Here is a 14971-nt window from a genome sequence, read left to right as displayed (position 1 = left end):
TATAAATACTCTTATAAAATGAATACTCATGTAATAACAATCTCAACATTGCTTTGCAAATTTAGATTTTCGTATGTCGGCTTTGCTTTCTACAACTGGAACACAGCTTATCTTGCATTTGAATATGTGTAGTATTTTTCAAAAGCAATCTACACTTGCCTTGTTTGATCCTCATGCTTTCCATAAGGGACAAAGGAGAGTGAAATAAAACTTATTTCTTTAAACACAGAGCAATCTTACAACAATTTTGTAATGAGAATCTACCATGTGAGGACAAACAAAATTTCTTACCAATATTTCCTTTAAATTTCTTACCAGTATTTCCTTTAAATTTGTGCTTCCAAAAGTTTTATACATCAAATTTAATCTACAAAACAATAATCCCAATTTATATGACTTCTGTGATATCTGGTTCCCTAAGAATTTATATTTCACAGTCTACTAAAACGTACTTAAAGAAATTGAGTCTCAGAGTTCAGAAGTCTCTAACTAAATTAATGTAGTCTTCTAAAATTATCTAATGGCAATTTAAATGCTTCATCATCACATGAAAGATTTTTGGGTTAGTAAGGAAGCAAAAGGTCCAAAAGTTTTTTAAAAATCTCTTTTCATTGTAATGCCTGAAGATAATGAGAAGAATTATCAAAAAATAGCAACTGTTCCTAGTTAAATGTCTCCCATTATTTTGACAGACATAAGACAAATTAAAATTTGATAATATATACGTACCAGAAATTGTTTCCTGTTCAAAATTTGGCCCCATTTATGAACCTTTAACTTAAAATACTAAGGCCTTATTCTTATTCCCATAATATTCCATGTGAATTTTAATAGATATTGTAGAACATCAGTAATAAAGTATAGTAAGATTGTTCCACCCACCTCAAATCCCTGGGAAATGATAATTTATCATTTGCACATTTGAAAAATAATACAAAGCAAAAATTAAAATTTCAAACTCCTAAAATAAAACACTAAAAATGTAATCCTTCTTAATAGCCTCTTTAAAGTACCCAAAACTTAAATGGCTTAAAACCATGTAGACAAAGTATATATTTAAAGCTTTCTTTTAAGATAACCAAATTCACTACTATATACAATATAAACAATGGCAAAATTATTGTGAGGGCTGAACTAACACAAGACATCTAGAATCATTCATTCAACCAGTATAAATTCCTTGAAGGCAGGGCTGTGTCTAATCTGATTTTGTATTCTTATTGTTCACCTAGTGCTTAATATTTCATAAGCACATGCTAGTTGAATGAGTAAATGAAAAAGAAGCACAGTTGACCCCTGAACAATGTGAGGGTTTAGTGCACTGATCCTTGTGCAGTTAAAAATCCACATGTGACTTTGGTTCTCCAAAAACTTAACTACTACTGTTGACACAAGCCTACTGGCAACATAAACATTCAACTAACGCATATTTTGTACATCATATGTATTATATGCTGTATTGTATTGTATTCTGTATTCTATTATATGCTGTATTATATTCTGTATTACAATCAAGTAAACTAAAGAAAGAAAAAGAAAATCAGAAGGAAAAGAAAACACACTTACAGTACCGTACCAACACTTATTGAAAAAAATCCACATGTAAGTGGGCCTCCTCAGTTCAAAGCAGTATATTGGTTCAAGAGTCAGTTGTACATGAAAATTCATAAATATTATTTCACATTCTGAAAGATTTTCTAGGGAATGAATAATCTGATTTAAAACATGAAACTAATGAAATACCCAACAATGCAGAACATACCTCAATTTGCATCTTCAGATGTGTCTTGAAGTTTGACAACAAAGTGAGAAATATGGAAAGAGAAAGCTCAAAAACCTCTGGTACAGATGAGACTCCATTTTTTGAGAGTGCAACACACAGATACTGCTTAATTGCATTAATAAACATCTCATTTGTCCTGAAAACAGGTCCTGCATTCTGCAGAATGGATAGAAGTAACTGCAATGAAAGAATCTTGGATCGTAACTCATGAGACCTAAAACGTAAAAAAGAAGGCACAGTATATGGACATATTTAGCATTATGGTAATAAAAGGGTGTTCCAAAGATATTTCCTGGTACCACAAAATTTCACAAACTTTAAAATGTATAGGAACAGAACACTCTACCACATAAAGCACAGTACATGAATGAGCTTTGACACTAATAATGGTAGTCCCACTTACATTCTCAAGTACCACATAATCTCATAAACTTTTTATATGGAAAACCAATCATTCACACATATTTAAAATTAACCTATGTTCCTTCGTACACGAAAAATAAAGATTTATTCCTTGTTCCTTTCTTTCACAAGCTATTTCACCTTTTAGAAATCATCATGAGTTTCCCAGATTATGTGCCATATTTAGTATATAATAGTTCCACAGCGTATGATATTTAATAGCTTAGTATATAATGTACTTTTTTCCTAGGTATGCTACTCAAAAACCCTAAACAAAATTAAAAGTTTTGGTTATATGAAGCAGCTATAGGACTATTTCAAGCTTATTTTTTCAATAACCATTTAAAGTTCTTTTCTTTTTTGAAATACAAAGAGGCTTTTAGAACATTTATATTTCTTAACAGTCTACACATTTATTCTAAATATTTTAATAATGAAAAGCAAAAAAACTCCTTTTCAGCTTAAATTTTCACCTTTTTTCTGATCAATATACTATGCCATATTCTGATCAACATCTAGCATTATAATTATCAGATTTCACACATATAATTTTTCTCCCATTAAAAGAGGCCTCTTAAGGCCAAAAGATCAAGAACCCATGCAACTTTTCAAATACAGAACACACTTAACATGTTCTAGCAGCTAATTACTTTATTCTTCCCAAATGCTGTATCATTGGTGTCACGTTCACACCACAGATAACAAACTTAATTGTTCTTGATTTCTCCCTTAAAAATTTTATGGTTTTAAGGGTCAAGTATTTCAAGAACCTAAGAAACTCTAAGAAATATTCAATTTCATGTAAATGGGAATCACAAAAATATTACCATCTTTGAAATAAAACTGAAACCAGTAATATCATTACTTGCTACATATCAACTTTCCAAGACGGCTATGTGCAGCAAATATAGTATTACCTCCCCTCCACCAAAAAAGCTTAAATCAAGTTAGAAACAGTGCGAGGTTAGGTTATGAAGAGCCCATGAAAATATGGTATGGGTTAAGTATCTCCCCTTCATGCTGAAGCCTTCCAGAGCTTTTATATTATGACTACTTCCTAGTCTAGCCAATTTATTATCTTTTCTGTTCAATTCCAGTAGTTTTTAAAACCTGTAGCTTACTATTATCGAACACATAAATTTTTGTTGTGTTTTTTTTTTTTTTTGTATCCCCAGATCTAACAAAATGCCTTGTACACAGTATGGGTTTATTCATACACCCAGCTAAACATTTATTAAGAACCTACTATCTATAAGGCATTCATTAATGAAGAAATGATCAAATGATTATCTTATGACACAATGAAGTACACTTTTATAGGCAAAAGAAGCTAGAAATTTCAGGTCTACAGATTTTCACAGGGTGGTTTCAAATTATGATTCAAGCTTAACGAACATTTCCTGGAACATCATCTTAGCAAGATCACAAAACATCAAGAGAAGCAAGGCAAAAAAGAAAATTATATAACTACAAGTCATTAATTTTGGGGAAAAAATCATTCAAGATAGGAAACCATAAATTCTCTTCTGGAAAATGAACAGTTTCTAGGGGTAGAAAATTTGATTTCTTCTGTATTCAATTCTAATGTTTAATGTTCCTGATGACCGAAAAGGTCTTTTTTATGTTCGAACAAAATTTCTAAATATTTGGTTTAAGTCCACTGAGTAGGAGCATAATTTACATTATTTCTCTTAAGAATCCTTTGTAATATTAAAGATTGCAGCTTTCCAAAACTAGATTACTCTTTATTTATATAGTGCTAAAGGAATGCTCCCTGCCATAAAGTACTCCTTAAAATCATGTATTTTGTTTTCTTTTCATCTTGGGCACTTTAAAGAATTCTCCTTTTTCTGCTTATTCGTATTTTTCTAAATCACACTTTTTAACAGTTGATATGGAAAAGTAAATATCTGAGACTTTAAAGGTTAATAACATTTTTAAAATCATGGCAAAGATGGCAATTAGCAATAACACTAAATTCTTAAGTTACTTCCTCCTCAAAGTCTTCCAACAATTTGGAATGAGATGGTTATTTTTCTGTTATAGTGAGAATAAGAAATTGAAAAAATTCTGAATATATTCTTATAAGATACATAGGGTATAATCAACTTTATACTGCAATCTGAACAACCTTAATGCTTTTTCCGTGGACTTTACATTCTCAAAATACAGAAAAATCAATGTTATATTTCTGACTCTCAGGATTTGGGCCTAAAAAGATTTTAGAATTTTGGGTTTTAGGGCTTCAAAGATGTTTCTCACTTAATAAGTACAATGTGACAAAATAAAACTGTAGAAAATATAACAAATGTGGTTTCCCAAAACTTAAAAAGTTTTTCTTTTTCCCCCAAACTTACAAAGTTTTTATTGTAACAGTCTCTAGTCTTTCTTTTTAGGTGACATTTAGAAACCAAAATGCTCTAGAGTTTCTAAAAAATGAAGTAGTGCTGCTTACATTTTCCCCTTATTTCACTATCTTTTTTACAAAGCTACTCAGGCCAGCCTGCCTTCAAGATTTCTTTCTCCAGAAAGTTCTCCTAAAATTGTCGTGCTGCATTACATCATGATGCAACATTAGCAGGCATGGCTCTCTAATAGTGCCCAAACTCAGTCTCAAGCAAAAATTAGTTATATTTGACTCATATGAAATGAAAGATATTTGGTGATTTCTGACCAAAAAATGGCACTTTCCTACAGTTTAAACTAATATATTTGACAGGAATCAGCCAAGTGACTCCCATCTCAAAGTACTTCCTGTACTTTGAGGTACAGGTATCAAATTAGAGCATTTTTCAGACCATAATAAATAATGTAGTATCTTTCATTATGAATTTTAAAATTTATTTCTCTTAGGTTTTATTACCTTTCAACTGATAGCTTTCAGAAACCTAGCACAAGGCTAAATGTAACAGGGCTACACTAACTCCACAGTTACTCATAATACTGAAATAAGAATTCTTTCAATTGTTCAATCAGGAACATTTCTATAATGCTATTGGTATGCTTTGGGAAACAGTGTAAGATACCTAGCAATTTTCAAACTCACTGTTTTTCAAATACATATTTTAAAAAGCAAAATAACCCTAAAATGTATTTTTGAGAGTTCTATGGGACAAGAATAACAAAAAACTCCAAAGACTACCTAACAGTAAGTTTCAATCTTAAAAAATTGTATTTGTCAAGGAGAATAGCTAATGACTTACTTTGGATCTGGTGGTCCATCTGACAGTGGTTTCATGGACAGTTTACACAATGACCTGAATACTAGAAAGGCATCCTTTTGTAAAATGTGGGAAAACTTAGCACCAGGTGAAGGTCCTGAAGAATTTCCAGATTCCTAAACAAGTTAACATACCATGTAAATAGAGAAATTTGCCAGTGTAAAACCATTTCAGCCTTCCATATATTTTATTCAATTCTGTAATATATGGAGGGGGTTCTGCTAGAGGGGAAACCTGATGAGGAATTTGCCACACTGTTTCTCTTTAATCTGACATACCACCCTCCTCCCCAGCAGTAAATTAATACCTTAAAAAATAAATTCTTATTTTTTAAATAAAGATTTTTATTTATTTAACATAGGGAGAGAGAGAGCATAATCAGGGAGAGTTGCAAAGGGAGAGGGAGAAGCAGACTCTCCACTAAGCAGGGCTCAGTCCCAGGACCCCAGGATCATGATCTGAGCCGAAGGCAGATGCTCAACTGACTGAGCCACCCAGGCACCCGAAAAAAATGAATTCTTTGAAAATACTCTCTTAGCCACCAAAAAACTCTTGAATTTTATCCAGTTCATACCATTACTAACAAAATCTAGCACATCATGCCCTGACAAGATATCTCATCCCTGGCCTAAACCATGCTTTCCATTACCTGCCATTGGGTGTTTTATGTTTTTGTTCTATTTGATGTTTTATCTCCTCTGCACAGAGAGACATAAAACAACAGAAATTGTCAAAGCAATGTTTCAAAGTTGTTAACCAATGAAGGTCAATAAAGCCAAGAAAGCTGAATCTTATACACAGGGCAATGATTTACTGTAGGACTTCCTTATCTAAAATAAGAACACACTAAATACAGGGTAGGGAGGATGAGGAGAACCTATCACTACCATAGTATAGATTTCATTGTAGCCCTGAATGAAAGTAAGATGAAGTTCCCTAAATGTCTAAAAGTCCTTTCTCATCCAATGACACTAGAACTGTCCTATGAATATATGATAAAAATGCTCTTTTTAAATGCAATTTCAATAGGGGAGAGCATAGAGAAGATGTGTACAATACCAAACAGCTTAGAGTTGTAAATTTAACTATCAATATACTTAGGGAATAAACTGCTTTGATTTATATCAATAAGAAAAACCCAAGTTTTTATTTTCTCAAATTATTATCAGCCAGCATTATCAACTACATATATTCACCATAAGGTGCTGGTAGCCTATACATCTGAAAGATTAACAGGATACCCCCCTGCCCCCGACTGATACCTGAGTATCATTGGAAGAGACAGACAATCTGTCATCAGGTAAAGACGGTGTATATGCAACAGAAATTGGTGTTCCTGGAATTCCATTTGCTTGAATATTTTCACTGTCGCTACCATCCTCTATAGTTCCAATGTTGCCATCTGCACTTGCATTTATAGTAGTCCTTTCTCCCATATCTAAAACGGTAAGAATAAAAAAACATGCAAATGCATCTGACTTAACTGAAGTGTACTGAAAAAGCATAGAGTATTTAAAACTCAACAGTGGCAAAAAAGCAATGTGAAATAGTATGTATTGGCACCATTTAAAGGTCAGCATACTTAGTAGTAAGTATGCATTTGGAATACATCCAAATATAATCCTTAAGTAGCTCTAGCTAGGAAACACACTCAGCTGATCAAAAGCTAACTGGTATGTGCCAAAACAGGAGCTTACTTTTGGTCTCCATTATCATTTACTAAACTTTGTTCTAATGAATGCTAATGCCTTAAGATGTTAACAGAGATTCTTCAAAAAAATATTCTATTACCAAGTAGTTAGAGATATGCTGGGAAATAGCTTTCTTCATTATAGTCTTTATAATATGCTCTCTACAGGGAATATATAATATGCAGTTTCCAAAACTATTTTACCATGAGCCCCTCCTTCCTCTTTTTAGAATACCTATTAATAACTAATAATATATCCTTTAGAACATACACATGGAAGAAATGGCTACAACACTGAATATTTTTCAGCATGTCACTCTGAGTAATCATACTTTTAATTAATATGAACAGAAATAAATGTCAGTAAAACAAAGAGATAATGCAAATAATATCCAGTTTCATAACTAGTCTAGGTGTAACGTGTGTTATTTTAAAAAAGAAACACATAAGTGTCTGTGGCCATAACTCAGCCATCTGGCAGAAAATTGCTCATTTCATGCTACCAATTAAAAGAGAACTATAAGCAAGGGAAACATACTATACTATAAGGAGCAGATTTTGTAATATGAAAGACCTGTGTATCAATCATGTCTCCCAATTTAACTGGATAACTTATTTCATCTTTCTTTGACTCAGTTTCTTCATCAGCAACAAAGATAATAATGTTTGTGAGGAATCACCAAAACACAAATACCCTACATACGCACTATTCATAAAGAACACGAGTGATTCTCAATCAGTGGTAGCTATTATTTTGTCGATAACTGATAACATGTGCCCAATTTTTGACTAATTCAGTAATGAAAAAAGTGTATCTGGTGTCCCAACTCTGAAGCTGCTTTCTGCTCTCCAAATTAGAACACCCTGGATAGATTAAACTGGATGATTTCAAAGCATGTTTTACAATTAACAATTGGTACATGAAAAAGATACTCATTGATAAAATTTACTTGGGAAACTCTGCATTACATAAAACAGTTTTCCTAGTGGCCCTTTCGGAGCTTTAACATACTAATACTAGACATGCTTAATGCTGTTACACCTTTCAATATATATATGTATGTATTAATGTGCTATGGCTTTAAAAAGACATATTATTTATTATACATATCTTACATACATAAAAATGTTTACTATGCAAAGGATTCTCTGGAAGAAGTCATAAAAAATTTAATAATGATTATCAGAAATTGATAATTATCCCTCAAAGCACTTATTCCATTTTCTGTCAACACCCAATTACATTGCCTCCCTCTGCCCCTCCTTCACTTTCCCTTAACAAACAAATTACCTACTTAGCTAAGAAGTAGGTTAAGTTAACTTAGGCTACTTCAGTCTCCCTTGTCCCACCATAAAGTTCCTTGACATCAACAATAATCTTTCTCTTTCCTCTCATTTTAGAGGGAAAAAATACTCCTTTGTACTTCTAAAGTGAACTATCATTCACCCTCAAACCAATCTCTTCTTGCATTCATTAGTACCTTCCCTCCACTCAGTTTTTTCTTGCAACACTGCATTTTCAATCTCATGTATACGACTGAATCTTCTCCAATACTCAATAAACATATTCAAATCTTTTCACTGAAAAAAAAAAAAAAAACAAACTTCCTTCAATTCTTGCTACACCTCTGCTACTGTCCATTTTTCTCATTTTTTCACATTCCCGAGAGGAATAATCAATATTCATTGATGATACTTTCCTTCCTCCCTTCCTAGGAAATTTCTCAGAAGAACTAAAAACATTCTTCACTTTACGGCTTCCTACAAGTTAAATTAAAATCTCTCAATTTTACTGAAGGTCCTCAGTCTCATAAAATCTCTCAATTTTCTCATTGTAAAAGAGGGAATAGTAATAGCACCTACATAACCCAGTGTTGGGGGAGGATTAAGTGAATAAATACAAGTAAAGCACATAAAATCATTTGGGATACACAGAAAGTACTCTAACCAGAGTTAGATATTATTATTCTCTATGTCTTCTCCTCTAATTCTCTCTCTAATTATCTCCTAAATGTAAGTGCAGACTTCTGTTTTCAAAGTGGTAACTGAGTCCACTAAAAAGTAACTTCTCTTTTGATGAATCCCATTGAAATTACTAGGAAAAATATAAACAAGAGATAAATGTAACATTTGTAACATTACTGCTGTATTTCACCAGTAAGTTTGATAATTGCTGGTCTGGTATTTTTCACCAGTATGAAAAAATTCAAGTTAATCCTGACTTAAAAAAGAAAAGTAAAATTACATCCAGGCACACACACACTCATATAATTAATTTGATAGAGTATCCTCCAAAAAACAACGGCAATTATCGAACTTACTGGTAAAATATAGCAGTTACGTTAAAAACAAAATGAGGTTCCTTGCCATCATTAACATGATTCAGTATTTTCTAGAGGTTCAAACCAATGTTTTATAACAGAAACAAAAGAATAAAAATTAGAATACTGTAAAAGAAAGAAAGACAAAATATATTCTTCACCTAAAAAAACTCAAGATAATCAAATAAAAAAGTTTTAGAAACAATACACATTTAGAAGGTGAATAAGTAGGAGATAAATATGGAAAACTAAGGGTTTTTCTATACTCCAATTAAATTAGGAAGTGGGAGCCTTCTGTGGCCATTGTTGAAGTGCCAGAGACCAAAATAAAGTTCAATCCCTTTGTGACTCCTGACTGGATCAAGAACAGTAAAAGCCATTTCAGTGCACCTTCTCACATTTACAGAAGATTATGTCTTCCCTCCTTTCCAAAAAGCTGAGACAGAAGTACAACGTTCAATCCATGCCCATTCAAAAGGATGATGAAGTACAATTTATGTGAGGACATCACAAAGGTCAGCATATTGGCAAAGCAGTCCAAGTTTACAGGATGAAATACATCATCTACACTGAATGAGTTCCATGAGAGCAAGTGAATGGTACAACTGTCCACGTGGGCATTCACCCTAGCAATGTGGTTAGCACTAGATTAAAACTGGACAGAGATGACAAAAAGATCCTTGAATGTAAAGCCAAATCTCACCAAGTAGGTAAGGAAAAAGGGCAAATATAGAGCAGAAACAAGAGAAGATGTAGGAATAAAGTAATCTTACATACACTTTAAATATAAACTTAGAATTTTTTTAAAAAGTAAATTAGAAAAGGACTCATCCAAAATACTAGCAAAACTAAAACAAAAAACACAGAAATAATTTAACAGGAAATGTGCAAGAGGAAAAGGAAGAAAACAATGAAATTTTACTAAGTGACATAAAAGATCTAACTGAATGAACTTATGCTTCTGGATAAGAAGGTTCAATATTACAAATAAGATACAACTCCCCAAGTTAACTTATAAACACAATATAAATTCAATCACTAAATAAAACTTTTTTTTTTAACTTAATGAACCAGTTCTAAAGTCATACAGAAGAATACATTTACTAGATGTTTAAAAAAATTGGCAGCAGTAGGGGGACTTGCACTACAAAGATCAAAGTGTACTATAAAATCAAAATATTTTAAACAATTCAACACCAGATACAAATAAATAGCTCACTGTTACTGTAGACAAAACACAAGCAGAATCATGTAGGATAAAATTTCAAATTAACTGGGAAAGGAATTATTCTATAGGTTAGCTATGAAATCACATACTATACAGAAAAATCAATTTCAGATGAATTACAGATCTATATTCAAAAAGTAAAAACAAAGGTATAAGAAAAATGTACCGCAGAATATTTCTGTAATCTTAGGGTGGTAAAATCCATTCTAAGCAAGACAAAAACAGAGTTCACACACACACAAAAAGACAATATTTATTACATCTTTTATGTGTGGTCAAATAGCTGCTCAGAACAATAACACAGGCAAAGGCTAAACAAAATGAAAACAAAGACTGACTAGAAAAAGAAGTATTTGCAATACACTGAGTATGGGTTAATTTCTTGATATGAATAAACCTTGAAATCAGAACAAAAAAAACAAAAGGAAAAACAGGCAAAAGTCATGAACAAACAATTCAGAAAAGTATTAATAGCCCACAGATATTCAGTTGGACCAAGAAACTGCCAACATTTGACCTACAAAAATAATGGCTTCTCCCTGGGTTTTGATCCTCCAAATTATCATAGAAACACAAATTACAACTATAAGATATAATCCATCTAGTAAAGTGATATTAAACAATGCACATTATATAAAATGTAAATATCCATACACCTTGATCAAAGTATTCCTTTTTTAAAAAAGTATTCCTTTTTTATAAATTTATCCTAAAGTGCTAAAAGATAATCTATGACGAGAATGCTCCTCAGAACAGTCTTTATAAAAAAAGCAAAAACTTGAAAATAATCTAAATGTTTGTAACGGCAATGTTATATCCTTCACTTTCAAGACTGGTCCAGTTCTACTGGACTGTCCAGCAGAACCCTGAACACACCTCTATTCCAAGGCTTATAATATTGACATTATCTATTAATGAGACTTTTTCCCTCACTAGATTTTAGACTCTTGAAAGTCAAGAAGATGTTTTATTGTCCTTGAAGCTCAAATATGCAGTCTAGCATTAAGTATTTTTAAATAGTAGATCTTGAATCTATGTTATTGAGTTGAATTTACTAGCACAAATTCTCTGATTTGGCTGATACAGCGCAGTCAGAGAGAGGTAGGTATGTTACAGAAGTAAAAAGATACTCAACTAGAATTTATTTAAAGAAAGTTAATACAGAGCAGGTTGAGGTTTTTGCTGTGGGAGAAGACATTGAGCATGTTTTCCAAAATTCAAACTAATTCAGAAAGATTCATAGTTCAAAAAATACAAAGTAGAACTGGTAATTAAGAAACACTGAAGTGACAAGAATTGAGGCACATGCTGTTTGAAGTATCTGCTGCCTCTCACTTGCCTGTTCTACACATGGAGCCACAGCTTTGCAGAAGTTTCTTTCTGACTGAGCAGCAGAAGTGCTGTCCTTACAGGAAGCCCTCACAATAATTTTGCAAACAAATCAACAAATCCCCAAAAATAAGAGGCCGAAGAACCATTCAGTAATCACCAAGAAGAATAATGGGAGAAATTAAAGATCTTGAAAGGAAGTGCTCATGAAATGGCTTAGTAAAAGTAAGTGCTTTGGGTTTCAAAGCTTAAGAAAATGTAAATGGTGCAACAGAAAGTAAGGTTAAAATGAAGAGAGAAGGAAAAAAATGAAAATATGAAGGTATTCAATAACCAAAAATTCTAAAGGCCAGTATTTGTTGTGAATTACTCATACATCAAAACTGGTAAGCATCTAATGAAAATGCTACACAAAAAAAAACTAAGGGAAAAAAATCAAGAATAACAGAAAGATTATAGATGATTCACTAAAAAAAGAAATATAATGGCCCTTATATTTGAGAAGATATTTAATTTTCATCCACTAGAGAAATGCAAATTATAACCAAACTAAGAAGTGGATAAAGAAGATGTGGTATACACACACAATGGAATATTACTTACCCATGAAAAAGAATAAAATCTTGCCATTTGTAACAACATGAATGGATCTAGAGGGTATTATGCTAAGTGAAATAAGACAGTGAGAGAAAGACAAATACCATATGATTTCACTCATAGGTGGGATTTAGGAAACAAAACAAATGAACAAAGAGAAAAAAGAGACAAAAAAACAAACTCTATTTAAATACAGAGAACTGGTGGTTACCAGAGGGGAAGGGGGAATGGGTGAAATAGGTAAAGGGGATTAAGAATACACTTATCATGATGAGCCTTGAGTAATATATGGAACTGCTGAATCACTATATTGTACACCTGAAACTAATACAACACTAAACATTAAATATACTAGAATTAAAAAAAATAATAAGCGGGACGCCTGGGTGGCTCAGTTGGTTGAGCCGCTGCCTTCGGCTCGGGTCATGGTCCCGGGGTCCTGGGATCGAGTCCCGCGTCGGGCTCCTTGCTCGGCAGGGAACCTGCTTCTCTCGCTGCCTCTGCCTGCCTCTCTGCCTGCTTGTGTGTACTCTCTCTCTCTGACAAATAAATAGATAAAATCTTTAAAAAAAAAAAAAAAAAAATAAGCTAAGAAACATTTCTCACCTAACAGGTTGGCAAAAATTCAAAACTTTAAATTCCACTAGCAATTATCAAGAAAAAGGCACTCTTACATATTGCTGGTAAGAGTGCAAAATGGTATGGAAAAAATAAATAAATAAGAGTGCATAATGGTACAATACCTATGAAGGGACATTTAGCAATAGCTAATTAATCTTCATATTCATTTACCACTTAACCCAGTAATCTCACTTCTATGAATCTTTCCTCAATATAAACCCCCACAAATATGAAACAAAACAGATGTACAGGGTTATTCATGGCAGCATTACTTGTAATAGCAAAGCACTGGAAACAATCCAAGTTCCTGTCAATAAGGGACTAGTTGAGTCGACTCTGATACATCCACATAATAGATTACTATGCAGAGAGCCAAGAGAAAAAATAAGGAAAATTCCTACCAACTGAAAAAAGAGTATTTATAGCATATATTAAGTAAAAAAAAAAAGGGGGTGGGAGACAAAAAAAAAAAAAGAGGAGAAGATATACAATGTTTTGCCAAAAAGAAAGAGAAATAATGTTAAGTACCTGCTTATTAATCTGGGGTGAATACATACACACACACAGGATAAACTAAAAGCTAATGAAAGTGGCTACCTATGTTAGGCAGGTCAGCAAGGGAAGGAATGGATAGAAGAATTCTGAGTATATGTTTTAATATAATTTTGACTCTAATTCATGCAAGTGATCTTCAAATAAATAAATCAATAAAACAGTTAATACAGTTTACTATTATAAATTATACAATTGTAAATACTGTAGCTATTATTCATCCTCAGTAGGATGCATTCTAAATACACATATATAAAAAAAATTGAACTTTAAATTAGTAAGTTGTTGCTGAGAATTTGGGTTTTTACTGTGGGAAAAGGGAAATACAAATATGAAATGTAAGAAGATGAAGAAAAACCTAGTGGCACTGGATGTAACCTGGAACTATCAATATGAACTTGTGACGGTAGATCTCCTTGTCTCTGTACATTACAAAGGCTAAGAAGTAACGACACCATGACACCTCAGCAGGAATGAGTATACCTAGTCGCTAAATATAATTGCCCACTAAAAAGAACAAAAACTCCTTAAAGAAGTAACTGATTCCAGAGCTGGGGCAAGGGAAAGTTGAACATTTAACTTGAAACACCTTGTTTCCAGAAAACAAGGAAATGCTCAAAATAATAGAATCACATCAGAAAGACACAGGAGCTGGATTCCTACTGGCCAGATCAAAAACAAAGAATAATGGTAAATGATTACAATACAATGAATAACAAAAGAACTCATGAGCTCACAGTATTATTTTTTTAAGAGGAAGCGCTCTTCTCCATAGAAAAGTGTCAATTAATGTTAGAATTATGAAATCACTATTTTGTAACCAATGCAATATGTAAGTCAAGGATCAGTAATGGATGCTAAAACCACTAAGTGGACAGATCCTTCTATGATCTTGAAATAAGATTATTTCATATTCCAGTTGACCTACATGGGGCTTAGGAGTGCCAACCCCTCATGTAGTTGAAAACCGTGTAATCTGACCCCCCCAAAACTTGACTACTAATAGCTAACTGCTGCCCAGAAGCCTTACTGATAACATAAACAATTGTTCAACATGTATTTTATACTGTATTTTTACAGTCAAGTAAACTAGAGAAAAAAAATCCTAAGAAAATCATTAACAAAAAGAAAATACATTCACGGGACTGTATTTATAGGGCAAAAAAAACCTCACATAAAGCAAATCCATGCAATTCCAATCCATGTCATTTGTTGAAAGGTCAACTA

General features: G+C 32.6%; 1 protein-coding gene across 1 annotated transcript in view; it reads right to left on the bottom strand.

Moving 5' to 3' along the window:
• ARFGEF1 (ARF guanine nucleotide exchange factor 1) overlaps positions 1-14971 on the bottom strand; it is a 147385-nt gene that overhangs the window by 65028 nt on the left and 67386 nt on the right. Inside the window, exons 8-10 of the mRNA XM_080801137.1 lie at positions 6669-6844; positions 5389-5522; positions 1763-1997 (exon numbers count right to left, since the gene is read on the bottom strand). Of these exons, the coding sequence (XP_080657263.1) occupies positions 1763-1997; positions 5389-5522; positions 6669-6844 (545 nt within the window). The remainder of the gene's footprint in view (positions 1-1762; positions 1998-5388; positions 5523-6668; positions 6845-14971) is intronic.

The sequence above is a fragment of the Martes martes genome, assembly GCF_963455335.1.
Source record: "Martes martes genome assembly, chromosome: 4".
In the NCBI taxonomy this organism is placed as follows: Eukaryota; Metazoa; Chordata; class Mammalia; order Carnivora; family Mustelidae; genus Martes; species Martes martes.
This window is presented reverse-complemented; position numbering and strand designations above follow the sequence as displayed.